At 42.7% G+C, this 27,914-nt stretch overlaps 2 protein-coding genes across 16 annotated transcripts in view; both read right to left on the bottom strand.

Moving 5' to 3' along the window:
- Window positions 1-27,914, bottom strand: part of LOC128702468 (tigger transposable element-derived protein 1) — a 490,624-nt gene that overhangs the window by 402,815 nt on the left and 59,895 nt on the right. The gene's annotated exons all lie outside the window — the stretch shown is intronic.
- LOC128702461 (serine/arginine-rich splicing factor 2) lies at window positions 4,102-17,557 on the bottom strand. 3 transcript variants are annotated; one of them, XR_008409108.2, is made up of 6 exons: window positions 17,228-17,557; window positions 12,253-12,393; window positions 9,844-9,963; window positions 9,388-9,654; window positions 5,184-5,304; window positions 4,102-4,424 (listed from the first exon to the last, which is right to left on the bottom strand). XR_008409108.2 is itself a non-coding variant. In XM_053796693.2 (5 exons), exons 1-5 carry the CDS (start codon window positions 17,407-17,409, stop codon window positions 5,292-5,294), a joined length of 723 nt encoding a protein of 240 aa, XP_053652668.1. In that variant the 5' UTR covers window positions 17,410-17,557; the 3' UTR covers window positions 4,532-5,291. The 3 variants fall into 3 exon arrangements, 2 of the variants coding, with proteins under 2 accessions (XP_053652668.1, XP_053652669.1); XM_053796693.2 differs by lacking the exon at window positions 4,102-4,424 and having other exon boundaries at window positions 4,532-5,304; XM_053796694.2 differs by lacking the exon at window positions 4,102-4,424 and having other exon boundaries at window positions 4,532-5,304; window positions 12,259-12,393; window positions 17,228-17,555.

Here is a 27,914-nt window from a genome sequence, read left to right as displayed (position 1 = left end):
TTCAGTCTAGAATCTCAACTTAATAATGTTATCCATAGTAATGGATCAGTTGTCAGCCTTGATATTGAAATCAGGAAATGTTAGATTTGAGAAGTTCCTGGTATTCGAGGTTAAATCAGAACTAGTGCCTTAATTTCAATTTTTTCTTTGTTATAGATGTAGGATCTGTTGCATGTACTCAATAATATTTGAATTTTCCTCAATTAATAAAGTAGAATATTCTCCTGTTCATTATTATTATTATAATCAAAAAGAAGCGCTAATTATTATTATTATTATTATAATCAAAAAGAAGCGCTAAGCCACAAGGACTATACAGCATTCTCCTGTTCAGTTTGTCTCTTAAATGTTCTCATTGGTAAATATAAGTCGCTGGCCTCTCAAGGTTCATTGATGCTGGTGAGGGGCTCTTGATCTAGGGAATTGGATCTGTGCTCCAATTCCCTGAATACCTTCCACAGGCACTATAATCCTACAGGTTTAGTGCTTGCCCCTTCAACAAGGTTTGGCACCACCAAACCACTTTGAAAGTTAGTTTGATAAAAATCTTACCTATTTTTCGAGGTTTCTTAAGAGGTAAATTTGTCAATTAATCAAAAAGGTTATACATTATTAATATTACAATCAAGGGGAAGCGCTAAACCCAGAGGATTATACAGCGCCTGGGGGGGGGGGATGTGGAAGGCATTCAGGCTTAATTCAGGGAACTGGAGCACAGATCCAATTCCCTAAATCAAGAGCCCCTCACCAACATCAAGGAACCTTCCCTGAGGGGTAAAGGTCATACAACACAGGGAAGGATGCAAGGGTATTGGGTTACTAAATTGATTAGTACATTATGTCAATTATAATGGGGAAGCACTAAACCCATAAGATTATACAGCACCTGTAGGGGATGATGGAAGGTATTCAGGGAACTGGAACACAGATCCAATTCCCTGGATCAAAGAACCTTCCTTGAGAGGAAATTCCAGTCAGTTCACAATCCCTGCACCAAATTTTATTCATATCCACAAAAAGTTTTTATTTTGGCTCTTAATCCTGTAGGAACATTTCTGACCCCAGTTCCTTGGATCAAGAGCCCTCACTGGCTTCAAGGAAGTGTAAAACACTAAAAGAACTTTTTATATTTTATTTTGAAATACTACAATACTTACCTACAAAAAAATTAAACAGAAGTCTGGTTTTCCTCTATAAAAAAAATTAACATTAAGACTTCACATATTAAGAATGAAAAAAAAAAAACAGACAGACTCTCCACCAGCTGTACCTAACAAAGCCATGGAAACATCTCATTATTTAATCAAAAAGAAGCGCTAAACCACAAGGGTTAAACATCAGAAGTTCACTGACAAATATCTATAACTCAACCTCAACACAAGAAATACTCAAATATAAATTTTTTGATAATACTGATTTACATGGTACTGTACATATGAAACTTTAAATCAAGCCCCCCCCCCAAAAAAAAAAAAAAAAAAAATAAACTTTGTTTAAAACTACTGCCGAGAAAAAAATGTTCTGACTGTAAAAAGACATCCAGATAATAACAGCCCATAAAAAAATGTTTCCATGGAGTTGGCAAAAGTCATCTTCAATGAAGTAGCAACAGATTTCCCTTCCTCAACCCACTTTGGGCAGTTATCTATCCAAAAGTTTATAAAATGTACAAATTTAAGAAATGTACCCTATGTTCTCCCCCCCATTTCGAGTGCCTAAGCACCAACCTGTACAACTGCGACATTCACATTGAGACAGCAATAGAACTCATGTCAAAATATATACTAGTGTTGTCTGACATGCCTTGGTGTACAAGAGGAAAAAAAAAACGAGGAGACATGCAAGGCATGAGGTAGGAGAAGATAAAGAGTGGGAGAGGAATTTCCAATATTGTGTTAATGCATCAACTAGTTCCACCATCTTCCATTCACACAATTTCATCAACAAGCACTAGTTAAAATAAAAGGCAAAAACCCTATTTTGAGGAATTAGATTATTATAATCAAAAAGAAGCGCTAAGCCACAAGGGCTATACAGCGCTGTTAAGGAATTAGAATTTATAAGATACCTCACAACTGATGGAAATGCTCTAAATATTACACAGCCCAAGAGTTCAGAACACAGAGTAAAAGATTGACATTAAGTAACCATTTGCAAATTACAACTGTTAATCCCTAACAAAATTTTTTTTAAAAGCTTAAATAATATTCCCAGTTGAGATAATCACATGCAGATGCAGTTTGAAACAACCCATACACATTATAAGAGCAATTCACACAGCCAATCCATGATAGCCTTTCCACGAGAAACCGAAGTCTCAAAATTAAAATTAGAGATCACGGTGGTGATGACGTTCTGGAAAAGAAACCATACATTAGGCCTAACTAATTGATATATATTCTATATTTATATATATACAGTATACATATAAATATAAATACATGTATTATTCTCCAGGCTTCATTTACCTAGTTATCTGTATGTGTCTACTTTATATTTCTTACCTCTATATTTATAGCTATTTTGCAGGCTGCATTTTGTTGCTCATGTCTGGCTAGCTTCATAAATGTCAAAAGATATCAACTGTTCTTGTACATCACCTATATAAATCAATTCTAAGAAACTAGCAAAAATAATTAAGTGTGCAATACAAAAATCTATAATTTTGATATTGAGCTAGTTGCCAGATATCAACGTATTCCACTACCGTGTACAAATTATTATAATAAAGAAGCGCTAAACCACAAGGGCTACCGTGTACAAAGATCATGCTAATGAATAGAACTTCGGCTCTTTATGAATTGGGGGCCTAACAGCTCACTAAGCACCTAACCAGCACAGTCATTTACCTCTGGCATCAAGGACTTTTTTTTTTTATCCTGTATACCTCAATTCTCAATGATGCCAACTTGCAAACCAGTTACCGGATAGTGCTTATCAACACGCAAGAAACTCCCTTCAGAGTCCTTACATTTTTTAGCTTGTCATCCATAGCACCCTTTGACATACATTTAGGGTGAGGAAGCCCCTTCGAAGTATTACATGACGAATAAGTGACCAGGGCTGAAGTAAGATTCCCATTTGTTCCTTAATGTTACTGTGCCTGGACAAACATTAGTTCAGTTTCCATTATGCAAAGACAAAAGCTTCGCCCAGTTCGTATCTGATCTATTAGCAGCATACTATTTCCCTCAGAAATTGTGTACCATACCATAACATGGTGGCCATGGGAGGTTCAAGCCCAGGTCAGTGTATTTCTGGGATATTTGTCCTATCCCCCACGTGTGGACTGTCACTACGCATGGTTGCTTCTTGGCATTAGATTCCTTGTGATATGAAGCAGAAAGTTGAGGCCTTGTTCACAGTATAAAAAAAATTCTCTGCAATCTCGCAGGCAGATGACAGCAGTCAAAACCACCTACGACTTGCCACTAGAGGCCTCTAGGCATAAGTGAGCACTGGCACAGATCAGAGGTACAAAAGGCTAAAGCAGAGTGTATGTATTAGTGTACAATAGTCTACTGGGTTAAGAAGTGTCTGTGTGTTTTGGTTAGGTACTTAGCTGACCACTAGGCTGATATAAAAATGTCTTTTTCATCCTTCAAATAACATTACTAGCGAAGTCGATAATTTTGTCAGCTTAAAAAAAGGTAGGCACAAGCTAGATAAGTGTGCAGTGTTTGATACTTCTGGGAGCCTGCATGTAGCCACCAAGCTAATTTCTAGTGATTCTTGTGGGAGCCTGCATGTAGCCATCTGCTGCCCAACCCTCTCCAGCCCACCCGCCCACCCTCCCTTTCACCCACCACCCTCAGCGTTGCAAGGGTCGCCACAGCTGCAGCGAGTCACCATTGTCCGGTGACCGCACGCAGCTGTCAGTCGCCTCCTCAGCATCACAGGGCACCACAGTGTCAACAGTCAGGAGGAAAAAAGGATAACATTAGTTACTACACTCCTTGCCAACTTCTCATATATGAAAACAAAATAAAAGTTAACGAAAGCTTTAGAACAGCCTTAATGTGTTTTCAGTTGGATTGAGAGTTCAACCTAATAATCATTACTCCCCGTGGAGCTAAGGCCTAGGAGAAGAGGATTTTTATCAACTGGATTTAGGGGTAGGGATAATATTGAAATGTAAGTGGGCTGTTGGTTGTGATGGGGCAGTGGTTGTTAAAGAAACCGAGGTAAGAGGAAATGTAGGATGGGAATGTGTCAAGCAGTGGATGGTGCGGAATAAGGAGCAATGAGAGAGCAAGCAGGTGATAGGGGAGGAGTGGTCTGGTGCCCTGCGAGCCAGTACTGCGCCTTGCGGCCCCCCCCGTCGGCTGCATGCCTGACTGGCTCTGCCTCGGCTCCCGCCATAACACCGCACTACAGCAACCCGCCATACTCCACAGCAACACAACAGCAACAACTGCCACGCCCTGTGCGCGTAGAAATATACATCAGCACATGGCTACTACAAGGGTAAATACACACAATACTCCATACTCTTACCAGCCTTTGGCATGTGGAATAGGAAAGTCCTGTCTGTGACATTCATGTCAATTTTATTTCCTAAGCATACAAAGTTAATGCACATGGCTAAGTGTAATCTGACAAGACCCATGTCTGAGCTTCAAGAGACAATTCTGGTGGTGTGATATTTCATACAAATAATAAACATATTAAAACATTTTTAGGTTTAACCTAACCTGCATCTGAACAAGACTGCATCCTAACTTGGCTCATGGTGGAACCAGCCATGGCATTAATAAAAAAAAAATTCTAACTTTTAATTATTACCACAGCATGTCAATTATATTTGAAAAACCCCATAAAAAATAATGAGAATAGATAAAAATAGTTAACTGAATTATCAGTCATGGAAATTGAACTACAATTGGGTGATCCCAAACATTTGAGAAAAATGTTCACAACTAATGAGCATGATCCAAGCAGGCAGACCACCTGTCAATTGGAGGATATAAACATTCCATACATAAGCCCAAAGGGGTGTGCAGAAATAAAAAAAAAAACCCTCAAAATGTTTCTTAACCTTATGAGTGGACAGAGAGAGAGAGAAACAGACTAAGAAATAATAACTATAAAACATGGGAGTAACCATCAGCCTTGACAAATAAACTAATTAGCTTAAGATGACAGGGATCCAGTACACAGTAAGCACGGAAATGAACAAGTACCTGCCCAGCATGCCAGTACTGCAAATATCTGGACAGGAATTGAGAGGAATCAGCATTTCCAGTGCAGCTTGACCACTGTGGCCACTGCTTTCTTTGCTCAACCAGTCTTCACTCCATAGACCTGAAAATATAACCAACATTTATATCACTGACACACTTTTACAAAAATTAAGAGAATGAGAGAGAGGGGGTCAATACAAAATGACTAGTGGCATATTATGAACATAGTGACCCTATGAAATGCCTGTACTCTTAAAGAAGGGGTAACGTTGTTGCAGTTAAATGTTATTTAACCCTTAAACTGTCCAAACGTAGATCTACATTTTGTTTACATACTTTATGGAGAAAATCAAGGTCAGAGCACTATGAATGCAAACGTAGATCTACGTTTGGACAGTTTAAGGGTTAACGGGCACATTAGTTCCCCTGTTTTCTAATATGTTATTTCCCCCCTATAATCTACCTTGTCCATAATTAGTATCTCATTTGCTTTGCTTTCGTAAAGTGAAGTCTAGAATCTTTCCTCAATTCATGGTATAACTTAAATCTCTGAGGACAGTTGGGTTACACAGGTCTGAGCTTTGCAAAGACCTCCACACCACAGTTGTCCTTAAAGATTTAAGTTCTATACTAGACTTCACCTTATGAAAGCAGACAAAGCAAATGTGATACTAATTATGGACTAGGTAGATTATAGGAGAAAAATAAACACATGGGACGGGGAAACTTGTGCCTCTTAAGAGAGAGGGTAATACATATTTTTTTTTTTTAAACACTGCTTGTCCCACTTAGGTAAGCACCTGTATTAAATGCCTCATTCATTTGTTTGATGGCCAGAAGTGTGCTAACATCAGTTACCCCTTAAACTGTCCAAATGTAGATCTACGTTGTCAAAACTGTTGCTGTGACCTAATTACCTACTCGGATATTAAAGAATATGAAAATTATACCTCATTCTGTTAATGGTTCCAAACCTCAGTCTGGGCTCAGACCAGGTCTCCTAAATTTAAACTGGGAATACTGCAGGACTTAAAAGACTATTAAGAAACACAAGAAAATGTAAATTTTATTTATTTATTATCACACTGGCCGATTCCCACCAAGGCAGGGTGGCCCGAAAAAGAAAAACTTTCACCATCATTCACTCCATCACTGTCTTGCCAGAAGGGTGCTTTACACTACAGTTTTTAAACTGCAACATTAACACCCCTCCTTCAAAGAAGAAAAAAATGTAAATATATACCAAAAATAAGTAATGAGTGATATTTACACAGCTTTTCTTGCCTTCATCTGGGCTCTCGTGAGTACATCAGATACAGGTGACATTATGGATGCACTTCACTGACTAATTTTATAAAATTCCATTGATAAAAAAATCTCAAGAGGTTCTTTTGAAAGTTGCATGCAAAATCAACTGTGAATGTGCACTTTATTATATACCCAATCACCTCGTGAAAAATTCTATGAATGATGTAAGTTATTTTTAAAAGTATTTTGCAGCGCTGTATGGCCCTTGTGGTTTAGTGCTTCTTTTTTATTATAATAATTAAAAGATTATATATTTGTTACTTATAGGTAGTAGGTTGGTAGACAGCAACCGCCCAGGGAGGTACTACCGTCCTGCCAAGTGAGTGTAAAACGAAAGCCTGTAATTGTTTTACATGATGGTAGGATTGCTGGTGTCCTTTTTTCTGTCTCATGAACATGCAAGATTTCAGGTACGTCTTGCTACTTCTACTTACACTTAGGTCACACTACACATACATGTACAAGCATATAGTATATACACACCCCTCTGGGTTTTCTTCTATTTTCTTTCTAGTTCTTATTCTTGTTTATTTCCTCTTATCTCCATGGGGAAGTGGAACAGAATTCTTCCTCCGTAAGCCATGCGAGTTGTAAGAGGCGACTAAAATGCCGGGAGCAAGGGGCTAGTAACCTCTTCTCCTGTATACCTGGAGTTTACCTGGAGAGTTCCGGGGGTCAACGCCCCCGCGGCCCGGTCTGAGACCAGGCCTCCTGGTGGATCAGAGCCTGATCAACCAGGCTGTTGCTGCTGGCTGCACGCAAACCAACATACGAGCCACAGCCCGGCTGATCCGGAACTGACTTTAGGTGCTTGTCCAGTGCCAGCTTGAAGACTGCCAGGGGTCTGTTGGTAATCCCCCTTATGTGTGCTGGGAGGCAGTTGAACAGTCTCGGGCCCCTGACACTTATTGTATGGTCTCTTAACGTGCTAGTGACACCCCTGCTTTTCATTGGGGGGATGGTGCATCGTCTGCCAAGTCTTTTGCTTTCGTAGTGGGTGATTTTCGTGTGCAAGTTCGGTACTAGTCCCTCTAGGATTTTCCAGGTGTATATAATCATGTATCTCTCCCTCCTGCGTTCCAGGGAATACAGGTTTAGGAACCTCAAGCGCTCCCAATAATTGAGGTGTTTTATCTCCGTTATGCGCGCCGTGAAAGTTCTCTGTACATTTTCTAGGTCGGCAATTTCACCTGCCTTGAAAGGTGCTGTTAGTGTGCAGCAATATTCCAGCCTAGATAGAACAAGTGACCTGAAGAGTGTCATCATGGGCTTGGCCTCCCTAGTTTTGAAGGTTCTCATTATCCATCCTGTCATTTTTCTAGCAGATGCGATTGATACAATGTTATGGTCCTTGAAGGTGAGATCCTCCGACATGATCACTCCCAGGTCTTTGACGTTGGTGTTTCGCTCTATTTTGTGGCCAGAATTTGTTTTGTACTCTGATGAAGATTTAATTTCCTCATGTTTACCATATCTGAGTAATTGAAATTTCTCATCGTTGAACTTCATATTGTTTTCTGCAGCCCACTGAAAGATTTGGTTGATGTCTGCCTGGAGCTTTGCAGTGTCTGCAATGGAAGACACTGTCATGCAGATTCGGGTGTCATCTGCAAAGGAAGACACGGTGCTGTGGCTGACATGTCTTCCTTTGCAGATGACACCCGAATCTGCATGACAGTGTCTTCCATTGCAGACACTGCAAAGCTCCAGGCAGACATCAACCAAATCTTTCAGTGGGCTGCAGAAAACAATATGAAGTTCAACGATGAGAAATTTCAATTACTCAGATATGGTAAACATGAGGAAATTAATATTACTAAATGTAAAAGGAGAAACTTTCGTTTTTCCTTTTGGGCCACCCCGCCTCGGTGGGATACGGCCGGTGTGTTGAAAGAAAGAAAGATATTTGTTACTCAACAGCATGCATGATTACACTCCATTATTTGCTACATAAATTTCCTAGCCTTACAGCCTGACCTTGAACCAGTCTCGTCTAACCTTATCCTTACTTTGAATTATCTAAGTCACCAAGGACGTACAGAGTATACGTCCTGCTTTCCCCTCGCTTACTAATACATGTAACTGGTGTCATTTAATATGCAATAGTACCTATTATATTACGCTTTACTAAAGATATATTTTCATTATTCTGCTCCCATTACCTATTTCCAATTACATCAATATCATAGTGCTGCTATCTTCGATAATCTCTTCTCAAATTTGATATCATCCCAACAGAATCAATTACGAATTTGTGCCACAGTCCAAACCACATCCATAATTTATTTTATGTCAGATTAAAGCATACATAAGAACTGACTACAATGGAACTCACCTTGTTCATGCCTTGAGGCTACCACTGCCCCCCCCCCCTCTAAGGTAGGTCCATTTTTCCTCACATTTCTATTCTTCCATTAATTTAAAGTGACAAGAAGGCAAGTACAAATGGAATGTGCAACTGAAGGAAATTCACTATCCCAAATAACCCTCATATGGGAGAGCTTATGACGTCAATGGAACTTGGTTCAAGTCGAATCGAAACATTGTCATAAGCTTCTCTCTCCTATCATGACTTGAAATCGTAATGACACGATGGCAAAGAAACCATACCACGGGCGGGGACAGAACCCGCAGTCAAAGAGTTGTAAAACTCTAGACCAATGCGATAGCCTGTGGCATGGTTTCTCTCTCCCGTGTGCAGGTTGTGTGTGTAATGCTCCAGTCAGTGCCTTTTTTTTTGTTTTTGTTTTTGTTTTGTTTTCACATTACCCCTGTCAGTACTCTAATTTAAATGAAGGGTAATACTCATGAGAAGCTTGCCAATCAACACAAACAAGGTATGGAACAGTCAAACCCGCCACCCTCAAAAATATATCAATATCAGTGAGTTTATTACCTTGAGCGTGACCTGGACCTAGACTTGCTGCGTGACTTTGACCTAGATCTCGACTTTGAACGTGAGCGAGATCGCGAGCGTGACTTGGAGCGCGAATGAGAGCGCTTCAATTGCTGTTCGTCTTCCATGGCTGCTGCCTCATCCATTCCATTTTCCTTATCCTGTTTCTCGGGCGATTTTGATTGACGTTCATCTGGGGTGCGGGAGCGACTCTTGCTTCCAGAACGTGACCTCGAATGTGATCGTGAGCGACTGCGGCTACCAGATCTGGTGAATAGGTATAATGAACTTCAAAGTCACAAAGAACTCTGACAACAAAGATTTTTACAATAATTAACAAGCATTTCCTGCCAATTCTAGTGAATAGTCATAATCTAAGCCATAAAGCACTAACAAAGGTTCTTACAAAAGTCAACAAACCCTTTAAGTTGCCACGACTCATAGTTACCCTCTTACCTAGACCTAGAATGGCGCCTGCGAGAACGGGAGCGAGATCTGGACCTGGACCGTGAAGACCTTCTCCTCCTCCGGGACCGTGATCGAGAGCGAGACCTGGACCTTGACCTGGAATTGTCCCTGAATGCGAAATTTTCAGGGCAAAAGTGTGTGTTTAGTAATGAGCAATGACAATGTTCATTAGTAAAAATGCATCATAATATAAAGTACCTAATGCAACTACGCATACATACAATATACCTACCATCTGAGCCGAATAAACTGAGCAAATGGAAAACGGAAATAAATCTTTGTAATTACTGTATGATGTAATGAAAATTGGCGAATAAAAGGGTTCACGAAGATAAAATGTTGAGTGTCGGAAACAGACCTATGAGGCAAGACTCGCTGGAAGATAATTATCTTAAACTTCAAGATAGCTTTGATATGCTGCACATGGACAAGATATGACCAAAAGAAAAAAAAAAAAACTGTGCTAGTTAGGTCAAAACTGAAATAGGCAGGGTAGGAACGATGTCCAAAAATGTACGCAAAATAGAAAAAGCAAAGATGAGCGACAGGATTATTAGTTAAAAAAATAGGATGGAGGAGGGATAAGAGAGGATGTCATACTGAAAGGCTTAAAAAAAAAAATTTTCTGAAGATATAATAACCACACGTAATGCCATAAAAGAAACCAAAACGAAGTTTTCATAACTAGTAGGAAGGAACCAGTGTTGCTGGTAATAGAATGGAATACAGGAAGAGATGGGGTACAACCAATGAAAATGTTGAAAAAATAATACAAGGCTAAATACAGTGGACCCCCGACTAACGATATTATTTCAAACCAGAAGTCTGTTCGGGTGCCATTATAGACCAAATTTGTTCCCATAAGGAATATTGTGAATTAGATTAGTCCGTTTCAGACCCCCAAAAATGCACTTACAAAAGCACTTACAAAAATACACTTACATAATTGGTCGAGTTGGGAGCTGATCGTCAGTCGGGGGTCCACTGTACTTACAGTGGGACACCAAAAGCATCGTGTTCCTATAGTTACAAGCAGATAATTATTAAATACCCGTGAATATTATATGTACAGTGGACCCCCGCTTAACGATCACCTCCCAATGCGACCAATTATGTAAGTGTATTTATGTAAGTGCATTTGTATGTGTATGTTTGGGGGTCTGAAATGGACTAATCTACTTCACAATATTCCTTATGGGAACAAATTTGTTCAGTACTGGCACCTGAACATACTTCTGGAATGAAATAATATCATTAACCGGGGGTCAACTGTACGCATTTCAATCACCAAGACTGGCATGTACCTCTATTTAATGAGGTATAAAAGTTCCTTTTAGTCAGGAAGCACTTTACTGTGAGAGTAAACAGCGGAGAGGGCGGGAGTGTGCGGCAAGTTTTGCTACCGCTCAGCAGCAGTTATTAACACAAATGCCAGTTAACAGTCAAGTCTGTAAACTATTTCGAACAACTTAACATTTTTCCCCTATCAATGGCATTTAATTTTTTTTTTTTTTGGGGGGGGGGGGGGCCTGGTCAATCAAGAATGGCATATAGGTTATACTTTGGTGGAAAAGTCGAGAGTATACTGTATTTCTTAACGTTCCTGTAGCTGATCTGTCTTTAGCTTCAAACCGTTACTCCAGGTCCCTTAATTCAGTCTATCCATATTTAGCCCAAATCAGCAAAATGTGTGTCCTCAACTCCCCACCCCCAGAGTACAATCCACTTAATTCCAGAGCCAGTTTAGATGCAAATGAGGTTCTATACTAGTTCAGGGCTTGTCACAGACGAGTCTCAGACCAAACCTCAAACCAGAAAGGAAATATTCCAGGATAAGAGCTACAGCAATAGGAAACAGAAAACGTGTGTAAAAATAATGCCAAATGACTTTATAGAAAATAACGTACAAACTTTTGTAATGCCTCAGTAATCAACCACATAATTTTGGTAGGTCATTTAAAAAATTTAACGAGCTTCAAGGTGGTACAGCAAGTCAGTAGGCTTTCTCGGGAGCCAAATCAGCTTGAGTATGACTGCATAATCGGCCAAATATCCCTTTATTCTCAATGAAAATATGTAAGGTAAAAGTGACATGCCAATATAAGTGATGTTTATGATATTTGAAAAATGGCATAAAAATTATAAAGCAAGTTTTTGGTATGGAAAACAATTTTTGCTCATCAGAGAGTTGGTTGGTTTTCTAAGCACCTCGTATGATTCTGAAGACTTCTAATGATAGCTAACTTCCATGTCTTGTGTCATTCACACACCTAGCAAGCATGTCATGCATCCACTTTCACAAAAGCTGCAATTGCTTTAATTGGGCACCCTTGGTATTAAATTTAAAGACAAGGGTGTAACACACTTAAACCACTTTCACACAAAAATCCGACTTACGAGTACCGTCGGCGGCGTCTTCGGTGTGGAGGGGTCTCTGGTCTTCCATATCGTGCCATCTGTACTCGGAGCTCTCTACCGTCTAGCCTTCGTCCATCCATGGCCTCCATCGCATCTTCAGCGTCTCGACGATCATAGTACCTGGAAATTGTTCTTTTTTAAGTACATCCTCTAATTTAAGACATTAGTAGAGGCTAGTGGGATTCAGCAAGGCACATTAAAATATAAGTGTAATAGGCAAGCACACCTGACCACACTTATCTAACACGCCCCCCCCCCCCCACCATTCCCCTTAAAGTTGCAAACTCGTGCTAGCTGTTAATAAGTTTATTCCTGGTTTAGTGCATAATTTTATTTTTATTATTAATCTGTCGTTTGTTGCAAAGGAATACGATTTATCCACTATTTCTCTATTTCTTAAAGCTAATACTGTACGTCCTATAATTTGAAGTCAAGGTCATTACTGCATGGAACTACTCTTTAAATTGAGAAATCAGACTTTTGCCGTCATCATGAGTGCTACTCCAGCAACCAACACCAGTGACACCTTTGGTAGTCACTGTGAGCCCTGTGTAGGCAAGAAACTTAACAGAAATGCCTTGACAAGACAACAAAATTAATTTATGTTTTGTTTAAGCAAACCAGCCATCAGCAAATATCCCCATCCATCCTTCAGGCACTACCTCCCACACCCAGGACAGTCCTGGAGCCAGTGCCATCCTTCAGGCACTACCTCCCACCCCCAGGACAGTCCTGGAGGCAGTGCCATCCTTCAGGCACTACCTCCCACACCCAGGACAGTCCTGGAGGCAGTGCCATCCTTCAGGCACTACCTCCCACACCCAGGACAGTCCTGGAGGCAGTGCCATCCTTCAGGCACTACCTCCCACCCCCAGGACAGTCCTGGAGGCAGTGCCATCCTTCAGGCACTACCTCCCACCCCCAGGACAGTCCTGGAGGCAGTGCCATCCTTCAGGCACTACCTCCCACCCCCAGGACAGTCCTGGAGGCAGTACCATCCTTCAGGCACTACCTCCCACCCCCAGGACAGTCCTGGAGGCAGTGCCATCCTTCAGGCACTACCTCCCACCCCCAGGACAGTCCTGGAGGCAGTGCCATCCTTCAGGCACTACCTCCCACCCCCAGGACAGTCCTGGAGGCAGTGCCATCCTTCAGGCACTACCTCCCACCTCCAGGACAGTCCTGGAGGCAGTGCCATCCTTCAGGCACTACCTCCCACACCCAGGACAGTCCTGGAGGCAGTGCCATCCTTCAGGCACTACCTCCCACCCCCAGGACAGTCCTAGAGGCAGTGCCATCCTTCAGGCACTACCTCCCACCCCCAGGACAGTCCTAGAGGCAGTGCCATCCTTCAGGCACTACCTCCCACCCCCAGGACAGTCCTAGAGGCAGTGCCATCCTTCAGGCACTACCTCCCACCCCCAGGACAGTCCTGGAGGCAGTGCCATCCTTCAGGCACTACCTCCCACCCCCAGGACAGTCCTGGAGGCAGCGCCATCCTTCAGGCACTACCTCCCACCCCCAGGACAGTCCTAGAGGCAGTGCCATCCTTCAGGCACTACCTCCCACCCCCAGGACAGTCCTGGAGGCAGTGCCATCCTTCAGGCACTACCTCCCACCCCCAGGACAGTCCTGGAGGCAGCGCCATCCTTCAGGCACTACCTCCCACCCCCCAGGACAGTCCTGGAGGCAGTGCCATTCTTCAGGCACTACCTCCCACCCCCAGGACAGTCCTGGAGGCAGTGCCATCCTTCAGGCACTACCTCCCACCCCCAGGACAGTCCTGGAGGCAGTGATGTGTCGAGGGCATTGTGTGGTGTGAATATTTATGCAGCTTGGAGATTAGCTATGCATGCGAACGTAGATCTACGTTTTGACAGTTTAACCCGTAAACGGTCCAAATGTATATACGTTCACTACCGCACTGCCCCAACTTTGAGAAAAAAAAAAACATTGCCCTGGTGGGCCACCCTGCCCTGGTGGACCACCCTGCCCTGGTGGACCACCCTGCCCTGGTGGACCACCCTGCCCTGGTGGACCACCCTGCCCTGGTGGACCACCCTGCCCTGGTGAACCACCCTGCCCTGGTGAACCACCCTGCCCTGGTGTACCACCCTGCCCTGGTGGACCACCCTGCCCTGGTGGACCACCCTGCCCTGGTGAACCACCCTGCCCTGGTGGACCACCCTGCCCTGGTGGACCACCCTGCCCTGGTGGACCACCCTGCCCTGGTGAACCACCCTGCCCTGGTGAACCACCCTGCCCTGGTGGACCACCCTGCCCTGGTGAACCACCCTGCCCTGGTGGACCACCCTGCCCTGGTGGACCACCCTGCCCTGGTGGACCACCCTGCCCTGGTGGACCACCCTGCCCTGGTGAACCACCCTGCCCTGGTGGACCACCCTGCCCTGGTGAACCACCCTGCCCTGGTGGACCACCCTGCCCTGGTGGACCACCCTGCCCTGGTGAACCACCCTGCCCTGGTGGACCACCCTGCCCTGGTGGACCACCCTGCCCTGGTGAACCACCCTGCCCTGGTGGACCACCCTGCCCTGGTGGACCACCCTGCCCTGGTGGACCACCCTGCCCTGGTGAACCACCCTGCCCTGGTGGACCACCCTGCCCTGGTGGACCACCCTGCCCTGGTGAACCACCCTGCCCTGGTGGACCACCCTGCCCTGGTGGACCACCCTGCCCTGGTGAACCACCCTGCCCTGGTGGACCACCCTGCCCTGGTGGACCACCCTGCCCTGGTGAACCACCCTGCCCTGGTGAACCACCCTGCCCTGGTGGACCACCCTGCCCTGGTGAACCACCCTGCCCTGGTGGACCACCCTGCCCTGGTGAACCACCCTGCCCTGGTGAACCACCCTGCCCTGGTGAACCACCCTGCCCTGGTGAACCACCCTGCCCTGGTGAACCACCCTGCCCTGGTGAACCACCCTGCCCTGGTGGACCACCCTGCCCTGGTGGACCACCCTGCCCTGGTGAACCACCCTGCCCTGGTGGACCACCCTGCCCTGGTGGACCACCCTGCCCTGGTGAACCACCCTGCCCTGGTGGACCACCCTGCCCTGGTGGACCACCCTGCCCTGGTGAACCACCCTGCCCTGGTGAACCACCCTGCCCTGGTGGACCACCCTGCCCTGGTGGACCACCCTGCCCTGGTGGACCACCCTGCCCTGGTGAACCACCCTGCCCTGGTGAACCACCCTGCCCTGGTGAACCACCCTGCCCTGGTGAACCACCCTGCCCTGGTGAACCACCCTGCCCTGGTGGACCACCCTGCCCTGGTGGACCACCCTGCCCTGGTGGACCACCCTGCCCTGGTGGACCACCCTGCCCTGGTGAACCACCCTGTCCTGGTGAACCACCCTGTCCTGGTGACCCTGCCCTGGTGGACCACCCTGCCCTGGTGGACCACCCTGCCCTGGTGGACCACCCTGCCCTGGTGGACCACCCTGCCCTGGTGGACCACCCTGCCCTGGTGAACCACCCTGCCCTGGTGGACCACCCTGCCCTGGTGGACCACCCTGCCCTGGTGGACCACCCTGCCCTGGTGAACCACCCTGCCCTGGTGAACCACCCTGCCCTGGTGGACCACCCTGCCCTGGTGAACCACCCTGCCCTGGTGGACCACCCTGCCCTGGTGAACCACCCTGCCCTGGTGGACCACCCTGCCCTGGTGAACCACCCTGCCCTGGTGGACCACCCTGCCCTGGTGAACCACCCTGCCCTGGTGAACCACCCTGCCCTGGTGAACCACCCTGCCCTGGTGGACCACCCTGCCCTGGTGAACCACCCTGCCCTGGTGAACCACCCTGCCCTGGTGAACCACCCTGCCCTGGTGGACCACCCTGCCCTGGTGAACCACCCTGCCCTGGTGGACCACCCTGCCCTGGTGAACCACCCTGCCCTGGTGAACCACCCTGCCCTGGTGGACCACCCTGCCCTGGTGAACCACCCTGCCCTGGTGGACCACCCTGCCCTGGGTAAAGGTGGTTTTGTGTGCGAGAGGCTTGGACTTCCAGCTAGTGACTGAGTATATCAGAGAGGAGTGAGTGGAGACAAGTTGGTTTTATGAGTCGACGTGCTGTTGGAGTGTGAACATGGTAACATTTATGAAGTGATTCAGGGAAACCAGTTAGCCAGACTCGAGTCCTGGAGGTGGGAAATATACTGCCAGTATTCTGAAGGAGACGTTTATATATTTAGTGTTTGTGTTAAGTGATGGTCAATATTATATTATACATCATATAGGACAAAATTAAAGAAAATTATATTATACATATATATAACTACATACACATACATATATATATATATATATATATATATATATATATATATATATATATATATATATATATATATATATATATATATATATCTAAATATATATATACAGATAGAAAATATATATATTATACATACACATACATATACACATATATATACATATATATATATAAATATATATATATATATATACATATATATATATAAATATATATATATATATATACATATATATATAAATATATATAATATATATATATACATATATATACATATATACATAAATATATACATATATATATATACATACATCTAGCCAAACTAAACCTATTATTATAATCAAAAAGAAGCGCTAAACCCACAAGGGTGATCCAAATAAAGAAACACTGGAGAATTTACATAAATTAAGCAAATAAAATTAAATACGATAAAATTTAATTAGTCATTTTCACATATTGGAAAAAAAATTAAGACAAATATGGGTATTAAAGGGGATTCCTTAGTAATTATAGATATTTTATAATTTTAATGGAAAAGATTAATAAATAAGAGATATTTAGAGGACATTGTCGGTAATATTAAAAAAAAAATGGTCCGCCATTATTATATTAAGTTTTAGATAAAATAATGGTATTAGTTATCCTGGATGACGTACCTGACGAAGGCGAAGCCTCTGCTCTCCCTGGAGAACCTGTCTCTGGGGATATATACATCTCCTATCTCGCCATATTTCTCGAAGGATCTTCTGAGGTCCTCCGGCGTCGTCCTGTACGTCAGATTATCCACCTTCAGGGACGTCATCCCCTTGATATCCGGGGGTCCCCGGCCGTAACTCATGGTCAGCGGCGGCGGGGGTCGTCCCTCCCCAAACAGCCTCCTGTTTAACGTCTCACAAGGTGGAAAATAATGTGAGATGTGAGGTGATGGCGGCTGTCTTCCCCTGGCCAGCTATCTGCTTCACCACTAGCTATAAGTGACGTGATCACGCTACCTGACTCACTCTAAACAAGTGAACGTCAACCAATCCTTTATAATCACCTAAATATGTGGTTAATATCGTGTTGGGACGGGAGATAGAGCTTGTGGGAGTGAGAATTAACTGAATAACTTATATATTTAGGTAATATTAGCAGTAGAAGGTATGGGAAGTAGTGGTTGTGACACGAGAATGGAGTCTTGCGATGCTTATACTAAGTCGGATATAAACCATTTTTAATACTTCAAGACTCTAAATAACCTCTTCACCACCACTCAAAAATATTTTAATCCCTTTAATAGCCATTACAGCTATTTTCTCGAGAAACATTTACTGGCATACAAACCCTAAAAACAATGCAAACACATTCAGGAACACATCTAAATGCTAAGAATAGGTTCTAATGCTCCTCGCGGCATCTATAACAAAAGAGGGAGAACAGTTTGTGTCATATATACTTCCCTGGCGTACCGCATGCCGCACAGTTTTGGCGGGAATGAAGGTGCGCATGCGCAACCCCAGCCATTATTAACTACGTAGATATTTCTTCTTCTCTTTCCCTCTATTATCATTTATTAATTCATTGGTGATATTTAATTTTTATTATTTATAACTCTTATATAATTTTTATTAAGTTTACTATTAGTGTTATTTTACAGCCTATAACTTTTTTTCGATATTCTAATTATAATAAAAAAGAAGCGCTAAACCACAAAGGTTATATTCTATAATAATATCTTTATTTAATACAAGTACAGGTACAAGGTTCCCAGGGAAGATAATTTTTGTTCCAGAGAGTCAGCGCTGCTGTTCAAAGGGGTAACGCCTGCCACGTGTCCCGCCTCTGAGGACCTGGACGCGATTATCACATAATCAGTGACAAACATGTAACAATATGTACTCGACATTCTCTCACACCTCATGTACTGTATATGCCATCTTTATATCAACAATATATCTTTTAAATCTTTTGTATGAGGTATATAGGCCTAGCTTCCAACTACGGTACTAATGCGACAATGATGTACATAGCCTATGTTAGGTCAATTTATGCTGCTCCCATGTTGGGGGAGCACTAAACCCGTAGGATTATACAGCGCATGTGGGGGAGGGGGAAGATGGAAGGTATTCAGGCTCAATTCAGGGAACTGAAGCTAAGATCCAATTCTCTAGATCAAGAGCCCCTCACCAGCATCAAGGAACCTCCCTTGATAGTTGTAATCAAGGGGAAAGCACTAAACCCGTAGGATTATACAGCGCCTAGGGGGGGGATGTGGAAGGCATTCAGGCTTAATGCAGGGAACCAGAACAGAGATCCAATTCCCTAGATCAAGAGCCCCTCACTAGCATCAAGGAACCTCCCTTGAGGGTGACATTAGCGGGACAAAGTTCTCTCCGACCTTTGGAGTTAATGGAAAATGAAGCTCTCAGAATTATTCTTCGTTGTCGCAAATCTACAAAGGTTCTTAATATGAGGAAGGAGCTTGGTATTTCTGGTATCAGTGATAGGATTGTGCAAGAAAGGTATAAAATACCGACAATGTGAAAGTTAAGACACAGGTGCAACATCTGGATTTCTTTATGCTAGATGTTTCACCATCTTCTAATTATGTCCTAGAATCTGTATTGATAAAGCCACTGGAGGGCAAAACGTCTACAGTAAAGATACCCAGATGTTGTACATGTGTCTTAACTTTCAGTGATAGGACTGTTGAGAGTAACACTCGGTATTACAATGTTGAGAAACGAACCAGACACTGTCACAATGAATCTTACCAAGTGTCTAGAGGTAAATGCACAATGGATTGTGAAAACATGCAATTGCATTAAGTTTTATAACCTGCATGAACTGTATCACTGTAGGCAACAAGAGCATTTCACCCCTCCATGGAAGATGTGTTCATTTAATATCACATACCTGCAAGTCCCTCCCAAGAAGCTTATTGCTAGTAATCCCTTCCTTAAATCTCTTGTTAGAGCAACTGCTCAAGAAGAAATTTCTCACCTAGCTGGTAGTAATAAGTTATCACAAGTTATATACACTGATGGATCTAAACAGGAGTCTTCTGGCAGGGCTGCATCTGCTCTTGTTGCCACCTCCACCTGACTTTTTTGGGTTATCCCAGGTTCTCTACACATATGCTGCTATGTATGATAATTCTATGTAACTGTATTTGTGTATACCTGAATAACCTTACTTAAACCCAGAGGATTATACAGCGCCTGGGAGGGGATGTGGAAGGCATTCAGGCTTAATTCGGGGAACTGGAGCACAGATCCAATCCCCTAAATCAAGAGCCCCTCACCAACATCAAGGAACCTTCCTTGAGGGGGTTAAGAACGATAATAAATTTGTTGAGTTAGGCATAAGAATTAACAACTGGGCGTCTACACTGTAAACTGAATTGTTTGCAATCCTAATGGTACTAAAGCTAACTTATGACACTGAGCTTGACTCTATCATCATTACTGATTCTATGTCATCATTGAAGGCTCTTGACTCATATAATGACTCCAATAATATGCTCATTGGAGAAGCCAGGTATAGATACTCAAAAATCTGTGACAAGGAATTAATGTACAATTGCTATGGATCCCATCACACATTGGATTACTCCTTCATGATAAAGTTGATATGTTAGCCAAGAAGAGTACCCAGAAGGAGAATGTAGAATATAACTTTGGTTTAACTGTGTCTAGCATTAGGAATATTATTAGGACAGAAGTAAATAATGAAAATGACTGTTATGGGAATGGAGTTAGAAGTCCAAGTAGATCTATAACCTACTATAACATGAATGTAGATAAGTATGTTTATGGACAAAAGAGAGGGTGGTCAGACACCCGCCACACAGCATGCCTCCCTCGGCTGCCAACTCCCAGAATTGACAAGCAGCCTCCGGAGATACACCCATCACCTGCAGGACACCCTGCCCTACCTCCTGGAAATCCAGGAAGGGAGCAGGGCACCTCCAGATGATCCAGATTCCATGGCAAACTATACTACTCCCGAGGGACCCCACAGAGTGGGATGATCCCTGGCACACTTCCCCCTACCTAGAAACCGTAATGCCAGAAAGGAAGACCCCAGAGGCTACAAATGGGATGGGAAAAAAGAGAGGGTTGGGAGGGGGTATGGGGAGGGTGGGATAGGGAAGGGGGATAATTAGCTTCAGTCTGAGGAAGGAGACCTAAAGGTCTAATTCCTTAGACCAAAAGCCTCTTCACTGCACCAAGGATCCCCCCCCCCCTTGAAGAGACCTGGGAAGCTAAGGAATACATTTATTCATGAAAATAATCACGAATATAATTTCAAAAAATATAATGGTGGGAACTCAGTGTCCCGTCAGGCCCTTTGAGGGTAAAAAGTGGAGTTACAGGTGTATAAAATTTCAGTTAGAAAACAGAATTTTATTTAATTATATATAATTTTTTTAATATTTTCATCGATATAAAAATAAAATATAAGACAAACTGAAGATAATTTCCCAATAATATAAGTTTCATTTCATAATTATATATAAAAAACTTTATTTTCCTCTTACTTGTTTTAATAGCATGAAATTCCAATAATCAGTGAAACTGATAAAACAAATGAATTTCTATTATAAACATCGACTTCTATATTTTTCTTGCTATTGTAAGAAGTAATAAAATTTTTTTTTATTATTATCACACTGGCCGATTCCCACCAAGGCAGGGTGGCCTGAAAAAGAAAAACTTTCACCATTATTCACTCCATCACTGTCTTGCCAGAAGGGTGCTTTACACTACAGTTTTTAAACTGCAGCATTAACACCCCTCCTTCAGAGTGCAGGCACTGTACTTCCCATCTCCAGGACTCAAGTCCGGCCTGCCGGTTTCCCTGAACCCCTTCATAAATGTTACTTTGCTCACACTCCAACAGCACGTCAAGTATTAAAAACCATTTGTCTCCATTCACTCCTATCAAACACGCTCACGCATGCCTGTTGGAAGTCCAAGCCCCTCGCACACAAAACCTCATTCTTTCATACTTAGTTTTACCAGAGCAGGAACCTGGATATCATACTCATGGATACAATTGATATTGGTCGTGATTCTACCCCTTTCTTGGAGTATACCTCACACCTTCCTTTCTTGGAGTATACCTCCCACCTTCCTTTCTTGGAGCATACCTCACACCTTCCTTTCTTGGAGTATACCTCACACCTTCCTTTCTTGGAGCATACCTCACACCTTCCTTTCTTGGAGCATACCTCACACCTTCCTTTCTTGGAGCATACCTCACACCTTCCTTTCTTGGAGCATACCTCACACCTTCCTTTCTTGGAGCATACCTCACACCTTCCTTTCTTGGAGCATACCTCACACCTTCCTTTCTTGGAGCATACCTCACACCTTTCTTTCCTGCCAATATATTTTGGCCAATGTATCCCAGTGTTGCCGAACCTAACAGAAGTAAGTACGCTGTAGTCAACTTTTCTCCACTTGGGAGCTCCTTGGGATCGACGATTTGTTGAAAATACTAAAAGTCCTTGTGTCAGTTCTCTTCGGAATTCTAACAGAGAGAGAGATGAAGGAGTTTCATTATACACAACATATACATTAATGATACTTATGTCAACTAGACCAAAAAAATTCTATGCCACCATTTCTTAAGGATATTATTTCCTTGCATAGTTTACAATGTGTAATTACAGTATTGATTTGCTAAGTGTAAAAAGAGAGCCACTATCATGCCAAGGCATTCAGGGACTAAATGCTTAACAGACTACTTAATACTAGACGTGTATATCACGGTTGGTTCAAATTGAACACTTTTTTTTTTATACGTATATCAAAAGCGATAGTAGTGGTTTAGCAGTAATTAAATTAACAAGTTAATAAGCTACAGTATTATTTTGGCACATTATACATAATGAGATTGAGACCATTTTAGTTTTGAAATAATCTTAAATTTGGAAATTTTTGAGTTGATGGCAATAATATACTATAGCGTTTGTGTTGTTAATTTCGGGAGGTAAGGTGATTTCTAAGCAGAAACCTAGAATAACCTCAAATTTCACTGACTTTTTTTTTTAGGTTATCCCAGGTTCTCTACACATATGCTGCTATGTATGATAATCCATGTAACTGTATTTGTGAATCTGAATAAACTTACTTGTGTTCAAGCAATTAATTCCAGATCTTAGGGACCTTTATATGCATAGCTTTTTTGCCTAGGGAGAGATGGACACGAGGGATGTCAAAGAGTGTTTTGTGCCTTGTGTTATGTAAGTGCGTTCTGTTGTATTTCTCAAGGAGGAGTTTGAGAGGAGGGTTTATTTTGGAGAATAATGTTCTGTGTATGTAGAAGGCATAATAATATAAGTGGATATTTTGTATGTTAAGCAGGAGGCCTGGTCACAGACCGGGCCGCGGGGGCGTTGACCCCCGGAACTCTCTCCAGGTAAACTCCAGGTAAACTCTCCAGGTTCAAGCTCTTAAATAGTGATGGGATGGGTTGCCTGGCGAAGGAGTTTGTAATCATTCTCACAGCAGCTATCTGTTGTATACTTAAAGGTTTAAGATGATTTGCTGTGGTTGAACCCCATGCACAAATACCACAGGTGAGGTATGGGTAGATGAGAGTGTGGTAAAGAGCAAAAAAGTGCTCGTTCTGTTTGTACCATAAAGGTGCCACAGCGTGTCATGCTTTTCCAATCCTCCCATGTTTTCATTGTAATCCTTTACCACTTGGGGGCAAGTGATTACTGTTTTAGTTCCATTTTTTCTGTCCTTTTCACAGTTGTGGCTGTAACTCCACCAATATTCAAAACACTAAACCTACTCACAATACAAAACATCCATACTTATCACTACACCTACTACATACATAGAACACTTAACTCTGACATAAACCCTCCCCTCAAATGTCTCCTTACAAACCTCAACAGATCACATGACCGTAACACAAGACACAGATCACTCTTTGATGTTCCTCGTGTCCATCTCACGCTATGCAAAAACTCAATGCACATAAAAGGCCCAAAATCTGGAATTCATTACCTGTGAATATAAAAGAAACACTGTCTGTTTATAAATTCAAGTCTCTTCTCAAAAATCACTTACTCACAACTAAATAAATACTGAATAATTGTATCTCATATATGTATCTCATTATTGTATCTCATAAATGTCAACCTGTGACCCAATCAAACTTTGTTACTATTTAACTTCATTACCTAACATAATACTCCATTCTACTGATTACACAACAACACTAAATTGTTATCTGTTTTACAATAATTTTTGTACCACTGAATATATCATTTCTTAGTTAAGGTTAAGTTAATTTTAAGCCTGCCCATAATGCTCACATACAAGGGGCTTTGGCATGCTGCACTTTAAAAATTGTATTCCTTGTACTTCTCTGTATCATGTTCAAATTAATAAATAAATAAAATAGTTGGATGCTATGTAAACTGCTCTACTGTCCATCCATCTATACACAGTTATTCCATTAAGTGTCGACTTCTCTGGCCACTGCATCAGTCTATTCAAATCATCCTGGAGTGCTCCAATGTCCTCATTAGAATGAATTGGACGGCCCATTTTGGTGCCATCAGCAAACTTGCTTATGTCGCTATTTATTCCTGCATCTATATCGTTTATGTAAATTGTGAGCAACAACGGGCCCAGCACTGGCCCTTGTGGAACACCGCCTGTGACGTGCCCCCACTCTGATTTCTCCCCAGTCCATGTGCCTTAAGTTTCCTCAATAGTCTCTGATGTGGAAGTCTATCAAAGCCTTACTGAAGTCAATATACACTATCATATTCACTACCATGATCCACCTCCTCAAATGCCTTAGTGAAAAAAGTTAGTAAATTTGTAAGGCAGGAATGCCCCTTTGTAAAACCTTGTTGAGATTCATTAATCAACTTACGCCTTAAAAGATGGTTATGAATTGTTTCGGCAATTACTGATTCCATAAATTTTCCCACTTCGGAGGTAAGCTAAGGACCTGTCTCCTGCTTCGTAAATAGGTATTACATTTGCCATTTTCCACTTGTCTGGCACTATGCTAGATTGTAGTGTTGTTAAAAAGATTAGCCAAAGGTTTGGTAAATTCCTCTTTACATTCCCTTAAAACCTTTGCAAACAGTTCAGCAGGGCCTAAGGATGCTAGGTTTTCATTCGTTAGGTCTTAATTTCTCTATATGTCTGAGGACCATGTCACTATTACTGCTGCTGCTGCTGCTACTACTACTATTACTGCTGCTGCTGCTGTTACTACTATTACTGCTGCTGCTGCTACTACTACTACCACCACCACTACTACTGTATACTCTCTCCTTAGTTAACTCTGTATAAGGACTGAAGAAGCCACTTTGGGTGAAACGTTTCCTGTAATAAATGTCTTGAACTGTATACCTATGTGCATTTTTCCATACCTTGTCAGTATTACCATACCATTTCCAAATAACTATACATCTATAATACCTATACATCAAGGTCTATACATCACTATAAAGGTCTCTACACCAGTTGTGTTTCCTTGAACTGGTTGTCACTGTTCACTCATCAGCAAACTAGGTACCTGGGTGTTAAGTCACCGTACACCTGCAGTCACTATTCACCTATCAGTAAAACCATGGATAACCGAATCCGTAGATACGGGGATTCTACTGTATCCCATTTCAACTATTCCTTCTACTTTAACTAAAATCTGGTGCTGGCTGTCAGTATCAACTTGAGTGAAACAGACAGGTGCATGAGAAACCAGCTGATAATGGAACATCAAGAAAGTTGATTTTTACCAAGTCGTTTTTCCTATGCGAATCTTTCAACTTTACTTTAGTGGTTAATTGACCTGGAAGCTTATCGACAATGCAAAGGGTCATTAAGGGTGAGAGTCACATGTACACCACCAGTCAAAAATACTTAAATCCATAAAATAGGGATTATACACTCAGTGTATATAGACTGAGAGACAGACACCTCTGAAGTGTATAATGGCATGAGAAATATACAGCTCAGTGTACTGTATATACACAATATATATCTCTCAATGTAGACTGCAATATACATTGCTCAATGTATATACACAAGTTATACACCTCTCAGTGTATATATACTGAGAGACACTGACACAACAGTCAGTATACATACAAAAGAGATATACATCTTTTGGTGTATATAGACTGAGAGAGACAATTCTTAGTGAATATACACCTCTCAGTGTATATAGCTAACCCTACATACAAAGTAGTTAACCATACCACAAAAACATTATGGTTCTTGTGATGAATGGTTTGAAAAAAACGACAAGTTCTTGTTGAAATACATTCATGCATTGTACCTATTATATATGATCTTCTTGCACGCTCTGTAGTGCCGGCGCCTCTTGCTTAATATCTGGTATGCTATGCGACAGTGGTGGTTGTTCGCCTTGTTGCACATCTTGCGCAAGAGGGTCTTGCTGCATATCTTGCCCTAGTGAGTCTTCCTCTTTAATGTATATCACATTTTGCAATGGTGATGGCTGCTGCAGCTCTTGTTGCATGTGTTCAGGTGGGGAGTGATCGTGCTTGATGCACAACATATTCTGCAACTGCGGTGGTTGCTCCTTGTGGTCCTCGTACTGTGGTAGCAAGTCCTCTTGCCTGTTTTGCAAAAGTGCGAGCTCCTCTTCCTGTTGCATCTCTTGTCTCTGTTCCTCCTCTCTGTTACGTGACGATTCTATCACTGAAAGATCAAATATTTAATTATATATGGTTTATATCCTAGGTAGTAAGTAGGTAGACAGCAACCACCCAGGGAGGTACTACCTTCCTGTGGTAGTAGGTTGGTAGACAGCAACCACCCAGGGAGGTACTACCGTCCTGTGGTAGTAGGTTGGTAGACAGTAACCACCCAGGGAGGTACTACCGTCCTGTGGTAGTAGGTTGGTAGACAACAATCACCCAGGGAGGTACTACCGTCCTGTGGTAGTAGGCTGGTAGACAACAACCACCCAGGGAGGTACTACCATCCTGTGGTAGTAGGTTGGTAGACAGCAACCACCCAGGGAGGTACTACCGTCCTGTGGTAGTAGGTTGGTAGACAGTAACCACCCAGGGAGGTACTACCGTCCTGTGGTAGTAGGTTGGTAGACAACAATCACCCAGGGAGGTACTACCGTCCTGTGGTAGTAGGCTGGTAGACAACAACCACCCAGGGAGGTACTACCATCCTGTGGTAGTAGGTTGGTAGACAGCAACCACCCAGGGAGGTACTACCGTCCTGTGGTAGTAGGTTGGTAGACAGCAACCACCCAGGGAGGTACTACCATCCTGTGGTAGTAGGTTGGTAGACAACAACCACCCAGGGAGGTACTACCGTCCTGTGGTAGTAGGTTGGTAGACAGCAACCACCCAGGGAGGTACTACCATCCTGTGGTAGTAGGTTGGTAGACAGCAACCACCCAGGGAGGTACTACCATCCTGTGGTAGTAGGTTGGTAGACAGCAACCACCCAGGGAGGTACTACTGTCCTGCCAAGTAAGTGTAAAACGAAAACCTGTAAATGTTTTACAGGATGGTAGGATTGCTGGTGTCTTTTCTATCTCATAAACATGGAAGATTTCGGGTACGTCTTGCTACTTCTACTGACACTTAGGTCACACTACACATACATGTACAAGCATATATACAGTGCTCATAACTGCATTATGCTGCCCTTCCCCCACACATGTACCAAAACACAAACACATATCACGAAAGATTATAATATATATACAGTGGACCCCCGCATAATGATCACCTCCAAATGCGACCAATTATGTAAGTGTATTTATGTAAGTGCGTTCGTACGTGTATGTTTGGGGGTCTGAAATTGACTAATCTACTTCACAATATTCCTTATGGGAAAAAATTCGGTCAGTACTGGCACCTGAACATACTACTGGAATGAAAAAAGTTCGTTAACCGGGGGTCCACTGTATTTGCACATTTACTGAGGTGTAAAAACTTAGTGCTGTGTCCTTTACATTTAATCACGTCCCTCAGTCGTGTAGGCAGACTCACACAAATTCTTGAGGGTTTGGGGAGGTATGTATAAGCCACTTCTCTGATCATATGCTAGTGATGTACTGAATAATCGATTCCAGGCTGAGTGACTGATTACCGCAAACTCTTTTACTTACACCATTCATCTTTGTACTGGACTGATGAAGCCAGTGTGTGGCAAAACGGTTCCTCAGTAAAGATTCCCATAAGTTGTATAAGTGTATCATTCTTCAACTTGTTAGTTTTCTAAACTATTTATCACAATAATCTTTATTTATACCAGTACAGTAGGACCCCCACATCCAAGGTCCTTCCATGGATACCAAAACCCTGGATAGTAACTAACCCTATAT

The sequence above is a fragment of the Cherax quadricarinatus genome, chromosome 98 (assembly GCF_038502225.1).
Source record: "Cherax quadricarinatus isolate ZL_2023a chromosome 98, ASM3850222v1, whole genome shotgun sequence".
NCBI classification, from domain to species: domain Eukaryota; kingdom Metazoa; phylum Arthropoda; class Malacostraca; order Decapoda; family Parastacidae; genus Cherax; species Cherax quadricarinatus.
This window is presented reverse-complemented; position numbering and strand designations above follow the sequence as displayed.